The sequence below is a fragment of the Rhinoderma darwinii genome, chromosome 3 (assembly GCF_050947455.1).
Source record: "Rhinoderma darwinii isolate aRhiDar2 chromosome 3, aRhiDar2.hap1, whole genome shotgun sequence".
NCBI classification, from domain to species: Eukaryota; Metazoa; Chordata; class Amphibia; order Anura; family Rhinodermatidae; genus Rhinoderma; species Rhinoderma darwinii.
Window position 1 is genome coordinate 45606723 of NC_134689.1, and position 18643 is coordinate 45625365.

The following is an 18643-nucleotide window of genomic DNA, read 5'->3' on the forward strand; positions in this document are numbered from 1 at the left end:
ATGTTTCCCGGGTAGCGGACTCAAAGTCAAATGAGCAGCCGGCAACAGATTCCCCACCACAAAATCAGCGATTTCACAGCAGGAAGCCGGACCCACGGCAATAAGCTGATGGCAGGGTCTCATATGAAAGGCTTTGTATGTGATGAGACAACCCCTTTAGAGAAATCCTTTTCCACTGTTGCCGTCATCAGAAAACTTCAACAAATAAGTCCGGGAACAGAAAGGTTTTCATTTTGTTTTATTTAATATTTACAATGTAAATCCGTAAGTGATCAGTCCTGGTAGTATATGTACAACCGTTTCCACTTTAAGGCACCTTTTTTGGCAAATAGTTTTGCAGGTGCTTTGGTTGTTCATGAAAGCATTAAATGGGTTTCCTCACCATAGTATTTTAGGACATGTTGATGGGACATAATACACGGATTGTGAGGGTCAGGTCCAGGTGCACATATGCAATCGCTCTATAGTAAGATGAATAGGAGTTCTGGAAAGTGGCGAGGGTCAACGGTTGTACCTCCAGTAATCAGTGATTTATACAATACAGTAAGAAAAACCCCTTTATGCAACCACTATTCGCCAATGTCAAGGGTAATTTACAGAGGAGCACATGATCAGCACGCATCGACCAGTCCTGGGGGGTTTCATCAGAGGTTTGGTTTCAGAGAATTAATCCTGGTGTTCATGTTCTTGTCCCGGTATAAGCCAGCGGATCCTATCAGTTTGCATAGTGGCATATACAATAAAGGATGTCACATAGACTACAGAGAGAACAAGGAGCCAGTCTATTCCAGCATGAGGCGTACTGGGTAATGGACCTTCGAGGTCAGCTTCTGTGACAAAAATATCCGTTTTTGCTTCAATTCCTGGAATAGAGATTGAGATTATTAGAAAACATTTACTAAAATTAATTCATTAAAGGTGGATTAAAAAGAAGGAAAACTCTGATGATCCTCCTCGGTGGATGAGATCAATGATAATTTACAATGGTAAAGTGGAAATATATAAATAAATGGTAAAGTTTTGCTTTACTAGATCACATGATACATAAGTTGCTGCTTCTATACATCTTTACCACAGTGGGCGGAGTTAAGTTGCATTGTGACTGTGTTTACCTGCCAAGTGAGACCCAAAGAGTCTGACAAATCTCAGCAGGTGTGGGAAAATGTGTGTCGTGGAGAGACTAGGCACTAGATGACATAATGGAGAAGCCATACTGTAAGGGCCAGATTCACAAGAACGTGTCCATTTTGCGTCCGCAAAAAAACTGCAATGTTTTCTAGCGTGTGGCATCAGTTTTTAATGTCAGCGTTAGACACTTTATTTTTTAATGTATTTTTTTTCTCTGCACTTAGCAACTGGTGCGTAAATCATGGACAGCACACGAATGACGTCCTTGTGCTGTCCGTGATTTTCACATACACAGTGACTTCAATGGGTACGATCGGCAAAATCGCAATAGGACATACAGTGAGTTTCACGCAACGGAAACACACGGTGTGAAAAATCACTCATGTCTGAATAGCCCCATTGAGTTGCATAGGCCAGTGTGCTGTCCGTTGTTTTCACGTACAGCACACGGACCTATACAACGATCGTGTGAATCAGGCCTTATAGAGGATAAAATGTTTCCAAGTGCAAATGATTTATGAAGGGAGAGAGGAGTCATCCAGTGTGACATTATGTGACCACGCTTGTAGGGGGCAATTTATTAAGGCTGGCATTTAATACACCAGTCTTAATAGAAAGAAAAGATTCGACCCTTAATAAATGTGTTGCATCTTTCAGCCATCCATGCGCCATCCATTGCCCCTGATCAGTCATAAAATAAAAATCACATTCAACTTCACCCCTCAGTGTCCACTCAAAATGGCACGCGGCTCATACAAGGTCCTGACGCCGGGCAGCGTCAGTGCCATATATGCAATGTACCACTTCTACGTTATCAGTGCTGTGTCACATACAACCTCGACATCCTGATGCTGCCCGGCGTCAGTACGTTGTATGAGCTGTGTCATGCTGAGGGGACCCAGAGGGGAGAAGAGGAGCGGTGAGGTAAGCATTATATTTGTTTCTTAATTTGTAGGCTGGCAGATGGTTGAGGGGAGTCCAATCACAGGGCGCAAAATACGGGACCCAGCAGGAGCCTCTATTTTGCTACGCCCAGAGTGAAATTTACTCCCGCTAGGAGATGGTGTAGATTTCCACTATAATCGACGCCAGTTTTTTGGCGTGAATTCTGATAAATATGTCTGCCCATTTCGGCATCACCCCATTTTGAAAAGCCACGCCCCTTCCACAAGTGGCGATGTTGGTGCAAAAGGACCAAAAGTTGCAATTTGCTGTGCACTTTTGAACCCTTTTGCGACTTTTTCTACTCCAGAAAACTGGCGTAGAAAGGTTGACCAATTCCCCGCAGAATTTTGTGATAGCGGACTATTGATAAGTGTACTTGTTTCATAAGGAACCTAGTTACCCAACAGGAGGACCCCATTCCCATCACACTGTAGTGCTTTATGCAGATTATTGATTGCATCGCTCGGTCTGCGTCCCCCACCCATTCCAAACGTTAGCGTTCCTGGTAAAGCATCATGGGGCAAACCCCTCAATGCAGAAGTTATTATTTATCACATCAGGACCCCTGCACTTAAAACATCTACAATCCAGTTCAAGGCGACAGCTACATAAACACACGAGGGTCAGTTGCAGATATCACCTCATAGTTTATATTTGAATGTTAGGAGAAAAATATAGCAAAAGGAGAAAACTAGCTTGACCCACGTTACCAAAGAAATATAATGGGATTTCGTTCCCCGTGTTCTGTAACACATTATAAAAACAAAATTAGTTTTATTATCAGATAATGTATTTCACATCCAGACACATCAAACAGCAGATGATTAGACACTATTGTATGGGCAGTATGGAAGCTATAGAGCGACCGTAAACATACAGGAACCTCCAAACTAAAAGCAAGAAGGCCACAGCGCTCGGCATGTCCGGTCTATCATCTCCATGTACCTGACTGGTTGAATAGAAAGGACTTGAAAGATTCCAGGTTTCTTTCACTGTGGTTAAACCGGGCCATGGGTTTTGCACCTTGAAAGAGCAGGATGTTAGGAACAGCAACGGTGCCAAATCTAGTGGACAAGCTGGAGGGGAAACAATAGTCACGTCAGGAATCAGACAGAAGGTCGTGGAAATGCAAAATGAGAACGAAAATCCCCAAGTGACAAAGCGCTGGAGGAACTAATGCAATGAATGGTTCACATTGTAACTATAGCACAACTATGAAGACCTTTGTCATGAATACAATGGAGTATCATTAACCCCTTAATGATCGGCCTATTTCAAACCTTAATGACCAAGGCATTCATTATGTTTTTCCATCGTCACATTCGAAGAGCTATAACTTTTTTATTTTTGCGTCGACATAGCTGTGTAAGGTCTTGTTTTTTGCGTGACACGTTGTATTTTTTAATAGCACCATTTTGAAGTACATATTATTTATTGATTAACTTTTATTAACTTTTTTTTGGGGGGGGGGGGGATAGAAAAAAAATGAAATTTAGCCAGTCTTTTTCGCGTCCTAAATTTACGCCGTTTACCGTGTGGTATAAATAACAATAACTTTATTCAGCGAGTTATTACGATTGCAACGATACCAAATTTGTATAGATTTTGTATGTTTTAATACTTGTACACAGTAAAAACGCTTTTTTTTCAAAATTATTTGTTTTTGTGTCTCCATATTTGAAGAGCCATAACGATGCAATTGTAGGAGGGCTTTTTTTTTGCGTGAAGACTTGTAGTTTTTATTGGTACCAGTTTGGAGTAGATGCGACTTTTTGATCACTTTTTATCACATTTTTTTTAAGTCAGGATTCACAGAAAACAGCAATTTTTCCATAGTTTTTTAATTAAATTTTTTACGGCATTCACCGTGCGGGTTAAATAATGTAATAGATTTATAGTCGGGGTCGTTACGGACGCGGCAATACCAAATATGCGTAACTTTACTTTAAGGGGAAAAGCTGGGTTTTTATTTTTATTTTTTCACTTTTTTTTTAAATTAACTTTATTAAGCTTTTTTTTTTTACTTTTTTACTAGTCCCACTAGGGGACTTTAATATGCGATCATCCGATCGCTATTATAATACACTGCAATACTTTTGTATTGCAGTGTGTTACTGCCTGTCCGTTTAAAACGGACAGGCATCTGCTAGGTCATGCCTCCGGCATGACCTAGCAGGCTTTCACTACAGGCAGACCTGGGGGCCTTCATTAGGCCCCCGGCTGCCATTGGAGACACAGATACTCGGCGATCTGATCGCCGGGTGTCAGTTGGATGAGAGGGAGCTCCCTCCCTCTCTCCAAAACAACTCAGATGCGGTGAACGCTATTGAGCACCGCATCTGAGGGGTTAAACAGGTGAAATCGATACTACTATCGATGTCACACGTTAGAGCAGGGACGCTCCCAGCCCTCAGCTACCTCTGGCAGCTGAGAGCAGGGAGATTTGACAGCTCCCTGCTCTGTTTACTTATTCCGATGCAGCGACGTAAAAAGTCTATTGCATCGGAATAAGGCCAGTTAGTGACCGACATAGAAACACTATGGGCCGGCCACTAACGGGTTAACCCTTCCCGCCACACTTTGCTGTTCTTTGAGTGTTCATTTGTCCTGTAGTATGTAAATGAAGCACTCACTGAAATCAATGAACCGTCTTCGTAATGAATGGACAAGCCGGACCCTCCAAAGTAAGAGCAGCTCATTGTAGAGGGGGTCCGAAAAGAGGCCTGCCTATATAACATTCATATGCATATATGTCTATAAAGGGGAACTCTGGCAAACCGTTCCTGTAGTTAGAACTTACAAACAAGTTATTCAGGATCCTTATGAAATAACAATTCTGGAGAAACTTTTCATAGAGCTCTGCACTGGGCTATTCCTCTGTCATTCCTCCTGGAAAGGTGTCAATAAATTGACAACTGGGTATTACTTTTTCCTTTGTCAAAGGCACAGTCTGACACTTTCCAATCATTGATGATGGTGTCAAACTGGGTAGGGGCAAAGGGTATGATAAAACCCAGTTGTAATTTTTCCTACATTTCCAGAAGCAAAAACAGAGGAACATCACAGTGCAGAATTATAAGAAACGATCGATGCTCCAATATTGTTTTTTCAGGTATTTACTAAAACAAACAGGTCAGGAAAGTTGACAGGTCCTCTAATCCTGCCATTGATTAGAGGCAGATGTCGCCACCATGAGGAAGACGACTGCCGCACCCAGCCCAGGACCATGGATTAGTGAGGTACGTGTTTATTTTCACTTCTAACCCCTTCCCAACATCTGCTGTACATGTTTGATGGAAGTCGGAGGGGGAAGTATGGAGCAGGTATATTACAGCTGACACTCTGCTCTAACAGCCAGGATCGGAGATAATTGGATGCCAGCCGTTTAATCGCTTCGATGCTGCGGAAAAAAGCGACCATGGCATCTAGGTTGTTGGGGGGGGGGGCAATGGGTTGCCATGGCAGCTGGGAGCCCTTTTAAATGGCCCAAGGTCTGACATCTTTGTCCCTCTATTAAGCCCTGCCAGAAGCAGGGTCCAATAGGAGAGTGAAAAAAGCACAATGCACTGCAATACATAAGTACTGCAGTGTATCGTGTAAGCAATAGAATAATCGCATGTTCAAGTCCCCTAGTGGGAATAAAAAGTGTGTGTGTGTGTGTGTGTGTGTGTGTGTGTATACACACACACACACATACATATATATATATATATATATATATATATATATATATATATAGTTAAACAAAATAAACTATATAAATTTGGTATCGCCGTAATCGTATGGACCCGCAGATTAAAGTTAACATGTAATTTTTACCCCAGGGTGATCGTTATAAAAACAAAACCCCAAAAACAAATGGAGAAATTGATATTTGTTTTCAATTCCAACATTTAGTTTCCCAGTACACTTTACATTGAGTGGTGCCAATAAATACCACAACTTGTCCCACAAAACAAAAATCTATCATATGGCTATGTCGATAGAAAAAAAATAAAAAAATAAAAATGTATGGCTCGAGAAAATAATGAAAATAAAACTTGGCTGCGGCTGGAAGGAGTTAATAATCCGGACTGGTTAAAGGGTGGGTGTAACTTTTTCCCACCTTGCGAGATTGTTTTTTTTTATGTTTATACTACAAGAAAGTAATTTGGTACTATGATGTCAAGAGCCAAAACACCAAATTCAAAAAATCCAGGCCTGGATAAATACTATAAATAAAGCCATAGCTGTAGATTTTCTGTATACATAGAAGCACATACATAAACCATACCTGCTGTGCTGAGAAGCATCCAGGGCTAAAAATTGCAGAGTTGGGAATGCTCTTGGCAAGGCATTAAAATGAGGTGCCAGACTGGCAGAAAACTGACACCAAGGGGTGAAGAACAAAACCAAGGTGCATTCACTGCTATTTGGATTTAGAAAATCCATAAGGTCCTGCAGAATAAAGAAACATGATCTATTATCAGCAGCACAACAGCATGAAGTACAGGCGATGTTAGTGATACCTGTACAAAACTGCATTCACTTTCAGGCCATGTTCACACGACACGTTCTGGCTGAAAAGTACAAGACGGATTTCAAAAGAAAACAAAAAAGATGTTTACAAGCATTTTTGAACCGTATTTTGAGGTGCATTTTTGAAGCATTTTTTTGAATGGTCAAAGGGAAAAATGAGCTTGTAAAACGCGTCAAGAAGTGACAGGTCATTCTTTTCTACAAAGCAGATTTTTACCAGGCGTTTTTTGAATTCAGCAGCGTAAAAATGCACATCACATGGGAAACGGTTTGCAGGCGTACTTCAAGTTGTTGTTTTTTTTAGTCTTTTCGAGTATAAATAAGAGTGTTTTACTCTATGAAATATGCCTGAAAATGTGCCGTGTGAACATGGACTTAGGGGTTGTTTTATTTTGAAATTAAAAGTTCTGCAACTTACTAATAAATTGCATTTCGAGGTCTCACCATTCTCAGCCAAGAGTCAGAAGAGCAGTGATGGGGGAAGGGAGGAGAACTGAGTATTCTACCTCTTAGTTCAGATCAGTGCTTGGTATACACTATGTGGGCTTGTAATGACTGTCCAGTGCTTTATCAATTCATTTCCTCTACCAAGATCCCCTGTATGAACATAGTCTGTTTATATGTGTACCGCGGCACACCAGGGGTGCACAACCTGTGGACCGCAATGCTGTTCTGTGCGACCCCCTGTCAACAGACGGACAAATCCTACTGATGCAGCGATCACAAGTATCTTCCATGTCAGAGGAGTGTCGAGGTGCAGCGCACGGAACAGGAGCAGAAGCAAGTACTAGTGTGTACTGTGTGGCTGGCGCGCTTCTGGGGGAACGGTCTGGCTATACGAGTCTTATTCTAAGAAACTCCAAGGTGTTGCTTCTGTATGAAGGCTAGTGCAGACCATGACTGGTATTCTCTTTTTGGTGCTCTTTGAATCACTGTCATTCACCGCCCCTTAGGCCCTATCCTAGGTGTAACACAGTGCATCACTTTAAGCCAGATTACTCCTTTAACCCTTTTCTGACATTTGACATAGGGGCAGTATGGCGCAGGTTCACGGGCAGAGTCTGTGTCATAACTAGCGGGTGTCACCTGCATGTTACAGCCGACACCTCGCTGTAACGTCCGGGATCGGAGAGAACTCAGATCCCAGCCGTTTAATGGGTAAGTAAATGTTCAACAAACTTCTGACACGTCATAGTGAAATGTCAGAAGCTGTGGGTCTAAGCACTGAGACCCCCACCGATCGCTAAAACAAAGCGACAGAAGGGCTCGCGTAAGCGCTGAGCCACTTGCTTTCTGTTCGGCTTCTCTCGGAAAGCCGAGCGGTTGGTGTACGGACTCAATAGAAAGCCTATGAGCCCGCACACTGCTGCATCGGCTTTCCGAGAAAAGACGAACAGAAACTAAGTGGCTCAGCGCTCACAAGAAAGCTTCGGCCGCTTCGTTTTAGAAATCGGTGGGGGGTCTCAGTGCTCAGACCACCAGCGATCATGTCAGAAGTTTGTTGAACGTTTAGTTACCCTTTAACCACGGAGATGCTGCGATCAAAAGAGGTGGGCAGCTCTCTTCATTGTAGTAGATGCTATTTCTGTAACTTCCACAAACTAAAATGGAGATAGCCGCGTACATGTGCTACCACCTTGTCTACTCTTCTCTGGAGATTCCGAACAGAGAACCAGCGATTCCCAATAGGTGTGAGTGGTACCCCCACCTATCTGACATTTATGGCATATACGGTTAATATGCCATATTACGCCTTGGGAGAAGTACAATCTGATAATATAAGATAAGAAAGAAGATATAGTACATTTATAATAAAGTGAATACCTAAAATGACTGATTAAGAAGTAACAATAATACTATAAAACATAAAAAAGTACTAATTAATAAATGAAAAGCCAATTTAGGCCATCACTCGATTAAATAAGGATATAGCAGTAGGTACAAATGACCTCATATACCGGTCTTTAGTGCACTTTAATTGCAGATAACCTTTACTAAATGAACTCTTGAGATTTAACACAATCATATAGGGGATGTCAAGGACAAGCAACAATCCTATCAAATTTCCGTAAAACCCTTTTTTCCACCACCGCACTAACCGGTTCAATAGCACCTCCAATAACACTACTCGCCTTCTTGACAATCTCGTTTAGCCGGTTAGTGTCCATGACCCTTGTATTACCGTGCCCAAAAAAAATCACAGCAAAAAATATTGCGCTCCCCACCACGGAATTATAAAACATTTGTAACATTTCTGAGCAGACGTTAAAGGCCCTTGGACCAGAAATGGTTGAGCATCCCTGCTACGGACCATCTATACGGACCGGTCCTTAAGTAAACATGCGGTCTATACATGGGCAGGGCCGAGATCTTGGTCCAGAAATTAATTTGTAAAGCCAGCACAAACTTTTAGCAATTCCAATTGATGGAACATTACTTCCTAAGAGTACATTACCCATATGAGATTAACCCGTTAGTGAACGCCAATACGATTTTCACGGCGGCCACTAATGGGCTTTATTCTGATGCATACGCCTTTTTACGGCGCTGCATCAGAATAAACAGAGCAGGGAGCCGTTAAATCTCCCTGCTCTCCGCTACCAGATGTAGCTGGGGGCGTCCCTGCTCGAACGGGTGAGATCGATATAAGTATCGATCTCACCCGTTTAACCCCTCAAATGCGGCGCTCAATATCGAGCACCGCATCGGAGTGGTTTTGTAGAGAGGGAGGGAGCTCCCTCTCATCCAACTGACACCCGGCGATAAGATCGCCGAGTGCATGTTTCTCCGATGGCAGCCGTGGGCCTAATAAAGGCCCCCAGGTCTGCCTGTAGCGAATGCCTGCTAGATCATGCCTCTGGCATGACCTAGCAGATGCCTGTCCGTTTTACACAGACAGGCATCTTAATGCGACGTTCTAGGACTGTCTCTATCCCACATACAATAGCCCACATGGGCATTTAACCCGTTAGTGACCGCCAATACACCTTTTCAAGGTGGCCACTAACGGGCTTTATTCTGATGCATATGCCTTTTTATGGCACTGCAGCGGAATAAGTAAACAGAGCAGGGAGCTGTCAAATCTCCCTGCTCTCAGCTGCCAGAGCTAGCTGAGGGTTGGGGGTGTCCCTGCTCTGCCGGGTGAGATCGACATAAGTATCGATCTCACCTGTTTAACCCTTCAGATGCGGTGCTCAATAGCGTGCACCGCATCTGAGTGGTTTTGGAGAGAGGGAGGGAGCTCCCTCTCATCCAACTGACACCCGGCGATAAGATCGCCGAGTGTCTGTGTCTCCGATGGCATCCGGGGGCCTAATAAAGGCCCCCAGGTCTGCCTGTAGTGTATGCCTGCTAGGTCTAGTGGGACTAGTAAAAAAGTTAAAAAAAAGTTTAAGAAAGTTAATAAAAAAATGAAAAACCCACTTTTTCCTCTTAGAAAATTCTTCACTATTAAAAAAACAAAATAAACCAAAAAAAGTTACACATATTTGGTATCGCCACGTCCATAACGACCCCGACTATAAAGCTGTTACATTATTTAACCCTCACGGTGGACGACGTAAAAAATAAAATAAACTATGGAAAAATTGCTGTTTTCTGTGAATCCTGACTTAAAAAAAAATTTGATCAAAAGTGATCAAAAAGTCGCATCTACTCAAAAATGGTTCGAAAAAAAATAAAAATAAAGGGGTCCCGCAAAAAAAAAGCCCTCATGAAACTGCATCGGCGGAACAATAAAAAAAAGTTACGGCTCTTCAAATATGGAGACACAAAAACAAATAACTTTGAAAAAAAGTATTTTTACTGTGTAAGTAGTAAAACATACAAAATCTATATAAATTTGGTATCGCTGCAATCGTAACAACCCGCTGAATAAAGTTATTGTGTTATTTATACCACACGGTAAACGGCGTAGATTTAGGACGCAAAAAAAGTGTTGCGCAATTTCTGAGTTTTTTTCTATTCCCCCCCAAATAAAGTTAATCAATAAATAATATGTACCCCAAAATGGTGCTATTAAAAAATACAACTTGTCCCGCAAAAAACAAGACCTTATACAGCTATGTCGACGCAAAAATAAAAAAGTTATAGCTCTTGGAATGAGACGATGGAAAAACGTAAAAAATAGGCTGGTCATTAAGGGGATTAAACCCCTCACCTCCACCTTCTCACAAGCCATGAAATGAGGCATAATGAGCTCTTACCTCCATGACTCAAACTGGTCTCCTCTGCCGTTCTATTTGTGGCATGGTCACTGTGCCAAAAGCCTGTTATCTTACGTGCTCTTTGATGGCACTGCGTGCTACTGTACGGGCTGTCACAAATTCCGTACTGTTAGGGTATGTTCACACGACAACGCCATATACGTCTGAAATTACGGAGCTGTTTTTAGGAGAAAACAGCTCCTGAATTTCAGAAGTTTTTACAAGTGCACGCGTTTTTCGCGGCGTCTTTTACGGACGTAATTGGAGATGGTTTTCATTAGAGTCAATGAAAAACGGCTCCAATTACGTCCCAAGAAATGTCCTGCACACTGTAATTTTACGCGCCGTCTTTTGACAGCGACGCGTAAAATGACAGCTCGTCTGCACAGAACATCGTAAGACCCATTGCAAGCAATGGGCAGATGTTTGCCGACGTATTGGAGCCGTCTTTTCAGGCGTAAGTCGAGGTGTAAAACGCCTCCATTACGTCTGAAAAGAAGTCGTGTGCACATACCCTTACAGGGAACTGGAAAAAATCAGTTCCCTGTCACTAGAAAACTTGAGCTGCTGCTTCTGCATTCTGGCAGTTGCTAGGGAACCAGTGACAACATTTAAAAGGTGATCTGTGTCTTCCCCTGCATGTCCCTGAATACAGATCATGGATAACAGCCCATTAGATCACTGTTATCAGTCATCTGTAAATTGGGACAGCAGGGTACACACAGATCATGTGTTCCCTGCCAACCTAAAGGGGGTTTTACACTGGGCAATTATCGGGCAAACAATCGTTCATAGAACGCTCGTTGCCGATAATTGCCGTGTGTAAACGGGGCAGCGATCAGCAAATGAACGAGCAAACGCTCGTTCATCTGCTCATCGTATAGTTTTAGAAAAGTAAAATATTATCGTTGTCAGCAGCGCATCTCCCTGTGTAAACAGGGAGACGCGCTGCCGACATAATAGCGTATGGGGACGAGCGATCGGAGTAACGACCGCTCGTCCCCAAACATAGCTCCTTGTGACAGGAGCAAACGAGCACCGATCAACGAGCTGTCTCGTTGATCGGCACTCGCTGCACCGGCCAAAAATATTGGCCGGTGTAATAGTGCCTTAAGCCCCAATAGTGGAAATGAAATAAATGAATACAGTAAAATGTAAAAATAATAATATAGATAAAAATGGAGTCTTTGTTCTCGGTGCTATAGAAACATAATAAGTTACACGATGTACACATTTGGCATCACTATGAAAGGTTTAATCCACTGCATATTTTCTGTACGTACATTATGCACGGAAAACCCACAGCATTTCCGTCTCGTGTGAATCCGGCCTTACTAGGAAGCTGCTGCAGCAGCGTCTCTACGTATCTCTCACTCTCCATAGACTTCTATAGGCAGCTGTAACCTAATCCCCCAGTCAGCTGACAGCCCATCTAGTTTTGAGGAGATGGATTTAGCAGTAAGTTCACAGTGAGTGAACAGTTAGAAAAGGGGGAGAAAAGGGCATTTGTCTCTAATAAGATATATTACAAGTTTCTTTTAGTCACTTGTACTAGTGATTTATGTAAAGTTTATTGAAAAACCGACCGTTTAAATAAGAAAGCAAAATAAAAAGATATAAGCTCCAATTTAAAAAAAAAAAAACCTATGTGTTCCCCAAGAAAAAAAACAAAAAACATTTTGGGGTAGGTTTAGAAATAAAAAAAATATTTCTCTTTAGGCCCTGTTCACACGGCTGAATTTTTGTGGCAGAATCCGCTGCGGATTCTGCCTCCCATTCATTTCAATAGTGGGGTGGACAATTCTTTTTCCAGCTAGCTGATTTTTTCAGCTAGCGGACAAAGGAAGCGCCCTGCTCGATCTTTGGGCGGATTCCGACCAAACCACCTAATGAAGTGAATGGGAGTAGCAATCCTTCCTGTGATGGATTTTCCGGTGTCTGAACATAGCCTTAGAATTATTCTCGACATCAAGGCTTAAAACACACCCAGTCCTGAAGGGGTTACCCATCCGCCCCTATGGAAACCTGAACTACAAGCATCTGGCAACCACTGAGTATTCGTCTGCACTCCATAATTCTAATACACCCCATAGAATCACATCTGTAGATCCATCCTTCCAATTGTAATGCTCACATTTGTAACATACCTGGGAAATATTAAGGATCTGCAAAGTCAAGTTCTTCATGTCAGTGATGTTGCGATCCTCACAGCTGACTTTCAGAGTCTTACTGCTGTCAGTAGTGTTTGAGTCATCCGTCTTCGCTGGCTCCGTATCTGTACTGTGGACTTGTTCATCTGAAGAGCCGAGCGTACGGTCACTAGAGCCACATTCTGCTCCACCTGTAGCTGCGTCACACACCGTGTCTGCTGGATCCACTGCAGCTCTGTCCTTCATATCCCTGGGCAGCATAGAGAGCAGCACAGCAGGGTCAGGTTGTATGTCTGAACGCTGCATGGCATCAGCAATCTCAGCAGTCTTGTACTGAACGCATCCTGGAACACGGTCGTCCTCATTCTTTACCGTCGCAGGTACGGTGCTTGCGCTCTGTAAGATTTCTGCCTGATAATCTTTTTCCGGATAGACATCTTCATTTTGATTACCTATTAAAAATAAATAAATTTGAGTCAAATGATATATATATATACATATAGTGCAATATTGTACAATTCACCATCATAGTAATATTACAGTGAACTTACATATTGATACATTATATAAAAGTTATGTATACACCAAATACAATCGATACAATATAAATAGTATGTATACAAGAGACAGATGTCAAACAAAGCAGTGCCAGGTCTGCAACGCCCAGAACAGTCCAAACATGTGCATGGGCAGAGACTGGCTGCCATATTGGGTAAGGGCAGCGGGCCCCATCTGTCAACCTCGCACCAACTACAGTCGCTGTCTGGAATAGAATAAGCATGGATGTATATAAAGGAAAGCCTCTATATAATATGGGGTGCGGCAGTCATGCAATATCACTTACTAATAGTTAGATATCAACCCACGATAAAGGGAACATCACTAGCACATGGATTGGGAGATATCAATAGTAGAACTTACAGCTGAATGCCCTCAAAGAGTTTATGAAATGGGGTTTTATCCCCCAATCACACAGACCCCCCCCCCCCCCACAATACACAGCGTCTCCCCCACATATATATTGTAGGGGTAGACGTCCACATAGAGGTAAAATTGCTGTTTCCTGGTCACCTCCACAAAAAAAAAAATATCAAAAAGCCGTATGCACCCCAAAATGGTACCAATAGAAACTGCAGTTTTCCCCGCAAAAAAATAAGCCGTTCCGACGCTAAAACAGAAAAATAAAAAGTTCTGCCTCTCAGAATATGGCGACATTTTTTTTATCAAATTGTTTTTATTTTGTAAAGGTAGTAAAAAAAAACTATATAAATTAGATATCGCCGTTTTCGCAGTGACCCGCAGATTAATGTTAACATGCCATTTTTACCACACAGTGAACAAGGTAAAAACAAAACCCCAAAAACTTGGAATTTCTGTATTTTTTTCATTTCACCTCACAAGAGAATTTAAGTTTCTTAGCACATTACATGCTGTATTAAAGAGGCTCTGTCACCAGATTTTGCAACCCCTATCTCCTATTGCAGCAGATAGGCGCTGCAATGTAGATAAGGGTAATGTGTTGTTTTTTTTTTAAAAACAAGCATTTTTGGCCAAGTTATGACCATTTTTATATTTATGCAAATGAGGCTTTCTAAAGTACATCTGGGCGTGTATTGTGTGTGTACATCTGGGCGTTTTTATTTCTTTTACTAGCTGGGCGTTAGGAATGGGAGTGTATGATGCTGACGAATCTGCATCATCCACTTCTCTTCACAACGCCCAGCTTCTGGCAGTGCACAGACACACAGCGTGTCCTCGCGAGATCACGCTGTGACGTCACTTCCTGCCCCAGGTCCTGCATCGTGTTGGACGAGCGAGGACACATCGGCACCAGGCGACAGAGGCTACAGTTGATTCTGCAGCAGCATCGGCGTTTGCAGGTAAGTCGATGTGTCCTCGCTCGTCCGACACGATGCAGGACCTGGGGCAGGAAGTGACGTCACAGCGTGATCTCTCGAGAACACGCTGTGTGTCTGTGCACTGCCAGAAGCTGGGTGTTGTGAAGAGAAGTGGATGATGCGGATTCGTCAGCATCATACACTTCTATTCACAACGCCCAGCTAGCAAAAGAAGTAAAAACGCCCAGATGTACACACACAATACACGCCCAGATGTACTTTTACTTTAAACACGCCCAGTTGTACTTAAGAAAGCCTCATTTGCATAAATATAAAAATGGTCATAACTTGGCCAAAAATGCTCGTTTTAAAAAGTAAAAAAAACGTTACCATTATCTACATTGCAGCGCCGATCACATGCAATAGGAGATAGGGGTTTGAAAATCTGGTGACAGAGCCTCTTTAAATATTAAAACAACAGAAGTGAGATCCAGAGAGTAGTAGATCCTGCCCATAAAATGGAAGAACATGTAAATGGTGGACTCAATAGTCTGACGAGAGATCATAGGCAGCGTGTACTCTTCATGTATGTTGTCTGGCTCCAGAATATACCTACAGACCCCCCCATATTACTGGTATATGTACATGGACCAGCGCTCTGGGCTGGCTCAGGAGCTCTGATCACGTGATACTCGCATAGAGATCGCCGTTGGGACATGATGGATGGATCCTTGCTGTCTGCCCACAACACTGGAGTAAGGAGTTAAGTATTATCCATAGGACATATGAACATCATAGGGGGCTGTAACCTCCTCCAGACCACCCTCTATTATCCACTGCAAGGAGCCCCTCTCTCTCTCTGGAGGACTCAGAGCTATATATTATTATATCAGTGAGCGGGAAACTGTTATTCCAGCAGCCAGATCCTCAGCGATCAGATCATTGTTGGGGAGATTAATTAGCAAAGTTGGTTTGCTTGATGGGTTAACCCTTTTAAAGAGTGAACTCTCTGGTTGGCACTGTTAAGCAGCACTATTTATGGGGGCACTCTCTGGATGGCACTACTTCTGGAGGCACTTTTCCTGTCAGTATGGAGGCGTGGTTAGGATCAGGGGGTGGGTGGAGTATGCCATGTCTGTAGGAGACAGAAGTAAAACACTGTCACGGCTGCTGCAGTCACTAACATCTATACATACATATAGACACGTCTTCATAGCTATGACCCTGCCATGTTTTCAGCTCGCACTCTCTCATGTTTGGTATCAGACATTCCTCTGATGTCCAGACTGACAGATGACGACTCTCACCTTTAGCGCCCAATGCCAGATAGAGGACGCACACCCCACATATAATCGCGGCACGCACACGAAACCCCATAATCTGCCCCGATTATTTTATCTATTTAGAGACATTTTTGCGTTCCAAGTAGAGCTCCGGAACCTTTCCGGGTCCCGTACATGACACGCTTCCGCTAGAAGCAACATTCCTCTTCCTGGAAAACAGCAATACATTTCTGTGTGTAAGACAGCGTCCATTTTGTTGAAGACTGCCTAGCGGTCGCGCGAAATATACGAGAAAATGGCTCCGATATCGTGTCAGCGCTGACTACGCGAGTAATGCTTCGTGCTACAACTAGATGGCGCCCCTAGCCCGTGTGATTAAAGTGATGCAGGTGACAATTCACTAGTCACTAAACGTAGAGTGGTATGAGGACGCCTGCTCAATAGCACGGGGTCTCTGTAAATGAACGCATATTGGTAGCAGCCAGGGGCGTAACTAGGAAAGACTGGGCCCCATAGCAAACTTTTGACTGGGGCCCCCCTCCCCTGGGTATCACGCAACCCCCCCTTGTAGATAGTGCCTCCCTATAGATTCCGCCACACAGCGCCCCCTATAGATAGCACCATATAGCCCCCAGTAGATAGCGCCATACACAGCCCCCCTGTACATAACGCCATGCAGCCCCCCCCCCCCCCACCCCAAAAAAAAACGGCCTATAGTTTGTCCTACTAAAGTGATGTATTCCCTGTCCACAGGATAGGGGATACATGTGTGATCGCTAGCAGCGATAAGGAGAACGGGGTACCGAAAGTCCCCCGAAGTGCTCAATGACAAACCTCGGACTTCCAGGGTCTGAGCAGTTCAATAAAAATGAAAGGAGCGCTGGTCACGCATGCGCACAAACGCGACCGGTGCACAACTCATTTCTATGGAGCTGCAGATAGACCCCAGAAGTCCAAGTTTTGTCATGGAGAAATTCGGGGGACTTTCGGTCCCCCGTTCTCCTTATCGCTGGGCGTCCCAGCGATCCCACATGTATCCCCTATCCTGTGTATAGGGGATACATGTCTTTTGTAGGAACAACCCCTTCAGCGGCGTCGCGCTGTAGCAGCCGTAGCGACTGCTAGCGGAGCCTCCGGCCATGGGGGGGCCCTCATTCTGCGGGCCCCGTAGCAGCCGCTACGGCTGCTATAGCAGTAGTTACGCCACTGGTAGCAGCTCATAACTTTATACCATTCAGTCTGGCCAGTGACTGTAGTCAGAGGTGTAACAGTAGGAGGTGCAGAAATTGGATTGGCAAATGCATACCTTCCAACTTTTGAATTTGGAAAAGAGGGACATTTTTAAGTCACGACCCTAACCACGCCCAATATCCCGCATAAGCAGAGGCGTAGCTAGGGGTTTAGTACAGGGGGCCGAAACATCTGAGTGGGCCCCAACCCAGTAGGCTCCCCAATGCATTTTTACAACTGCAGAGGCGCATCCTAATCATAGTGGTTATCATTGTGAATGAGCAGGAGTGCTGTACTGTATACGCTGCTATATTATCCATGATAATTACAAGTGTTTGCCATCAGTATAAAAGGCTGTCTTAAGTACATTACACATGTATAGCCTCGTTTAAATGCTATCTACTACATTAGAAAAGAAGTGGACTATTACACAGGGCCAGCCTTAGGGGTGTGCGACCTGTGCCATTGCACGGGCGCTTCACTCCAGCAGGTGGAAGGGGGCTCCGCTGACTTTCCGCCCAGGAGCTTCTCCCAGTGCCGTCACTACCGCTGTAGCAGCCATAGTGACTGCTAGCGGCGACACTGGGCATGAGGGCACCCGTGCCACCTGTCGGGACGGGCCCACGTCCCCCCATGCCCGGCGGCACCACTAGCAGCCGCTGCGGCTGCTACAGCGGTAGCGACGGCACTATAGCCCTGCTCTGCTATCTACTAGCGCCACTGTAGCTCCCTGAAGGAGCGGAATGCCCGTGTGGCCGGGGATTCTGCTCCTAGACGGAGCTCTCGTGGTCTCTGTTCATATATGGCAACTCCTGAAGCAAAATCTCCGGCCACAGCTTTGCCGACTCTATGACCGGGGATTCCACTCCAGGAGAAGCCAGTGACGTCACTGTGACTTCTCCTGGAGTTTAATTCTCTGTCACAGCGACGGTAACACTATGGATGGGGATTCCGCTTCAGGAGTTGCCCCTGATGCCACTGTCCATATATGGACAGATACATCAAGCGGAGCACTCCAGGAGCGGAATCCCCGGCTACAGGTGGATTCTGCTCCTTTAGGGAGCTACAGTGGCGCTATCTACAAGGGGGCTGTGTGGCACTACCTGCAAGGGGGCTGTGTGGCACTACCTACAGGGGGCTGTGTAGCACCAGCTACAGGGGGCTGTGTAGCACCAGCTACAGGGGGCTGTGTGGCACAACCTACAAGGGGACTGATGGTCATTATCCTGTGAGTGGGGGGCTGATGGTTATTTTACTGTGAGTGGGGGGCTGATGGTCTTCAAGTGGTTTCCACCTCTGTGCTCCAATTGAAATTAATAGGAGGCAGAAAATACCTGCGGTGCCCG

The 18643-nt window shown here is 44.2% G+C and overlaps 1 protein-coding gene across 1 annotated transcript; it reads right to left on the bottom strand.

Moving 5' to 3' along the window:
• Nucleotides 1–223: 223 nt before the first annotated feature.
• On the bottom strand, nt 224–16273 carry TXNDC15 (thioredoxin domain containing 15). The gene is made up of 5 exons (XM_075859950.1): nt 16092–16273; nt 12944–13398; nt 6347–6510; nt 3019–3149; nt 224–863 (listed from the first exon to the last, which is right to left on the bottom strand). The coding sequence occupies exons 1-5, from the start codon at nt 16159–16161 to the stop codon at nt 667–669; spliced, it is 1017 nt and encodes a 338-aa protein (XP_075716065.1). The 5' UTR covers nt 16162–16273; the 3' UTR covers nt 224–666.
• Nucleotides 16274–18643: the final 2370 nt, after the last annotated feature.

Bases quoted from the DNA above. Each gene is read 5' to 3' on its own strand.
- TXNDC15 (XM_075859950.1), bottom strand. From the start codon at position 16,161: ATGGGGTTTCGTGTGCGTGCCGCGATTATATGTGGGGTGTGCGTCCTC. The intron at 6,511-12,943 runs GTATGTTACAAA...TTTATTCTGCAG, and splicing joins AGATCCTTAATATTTCCCAG to GACCTTATGGATTTTCTAAA. The intron at 864-3,018 runs GTACATGGAGAT...TCTCTATTCCAG, and splicing joins CTTTCTATTCAACCAGTCAG to GAATTGAAGCAAAAACGGAT.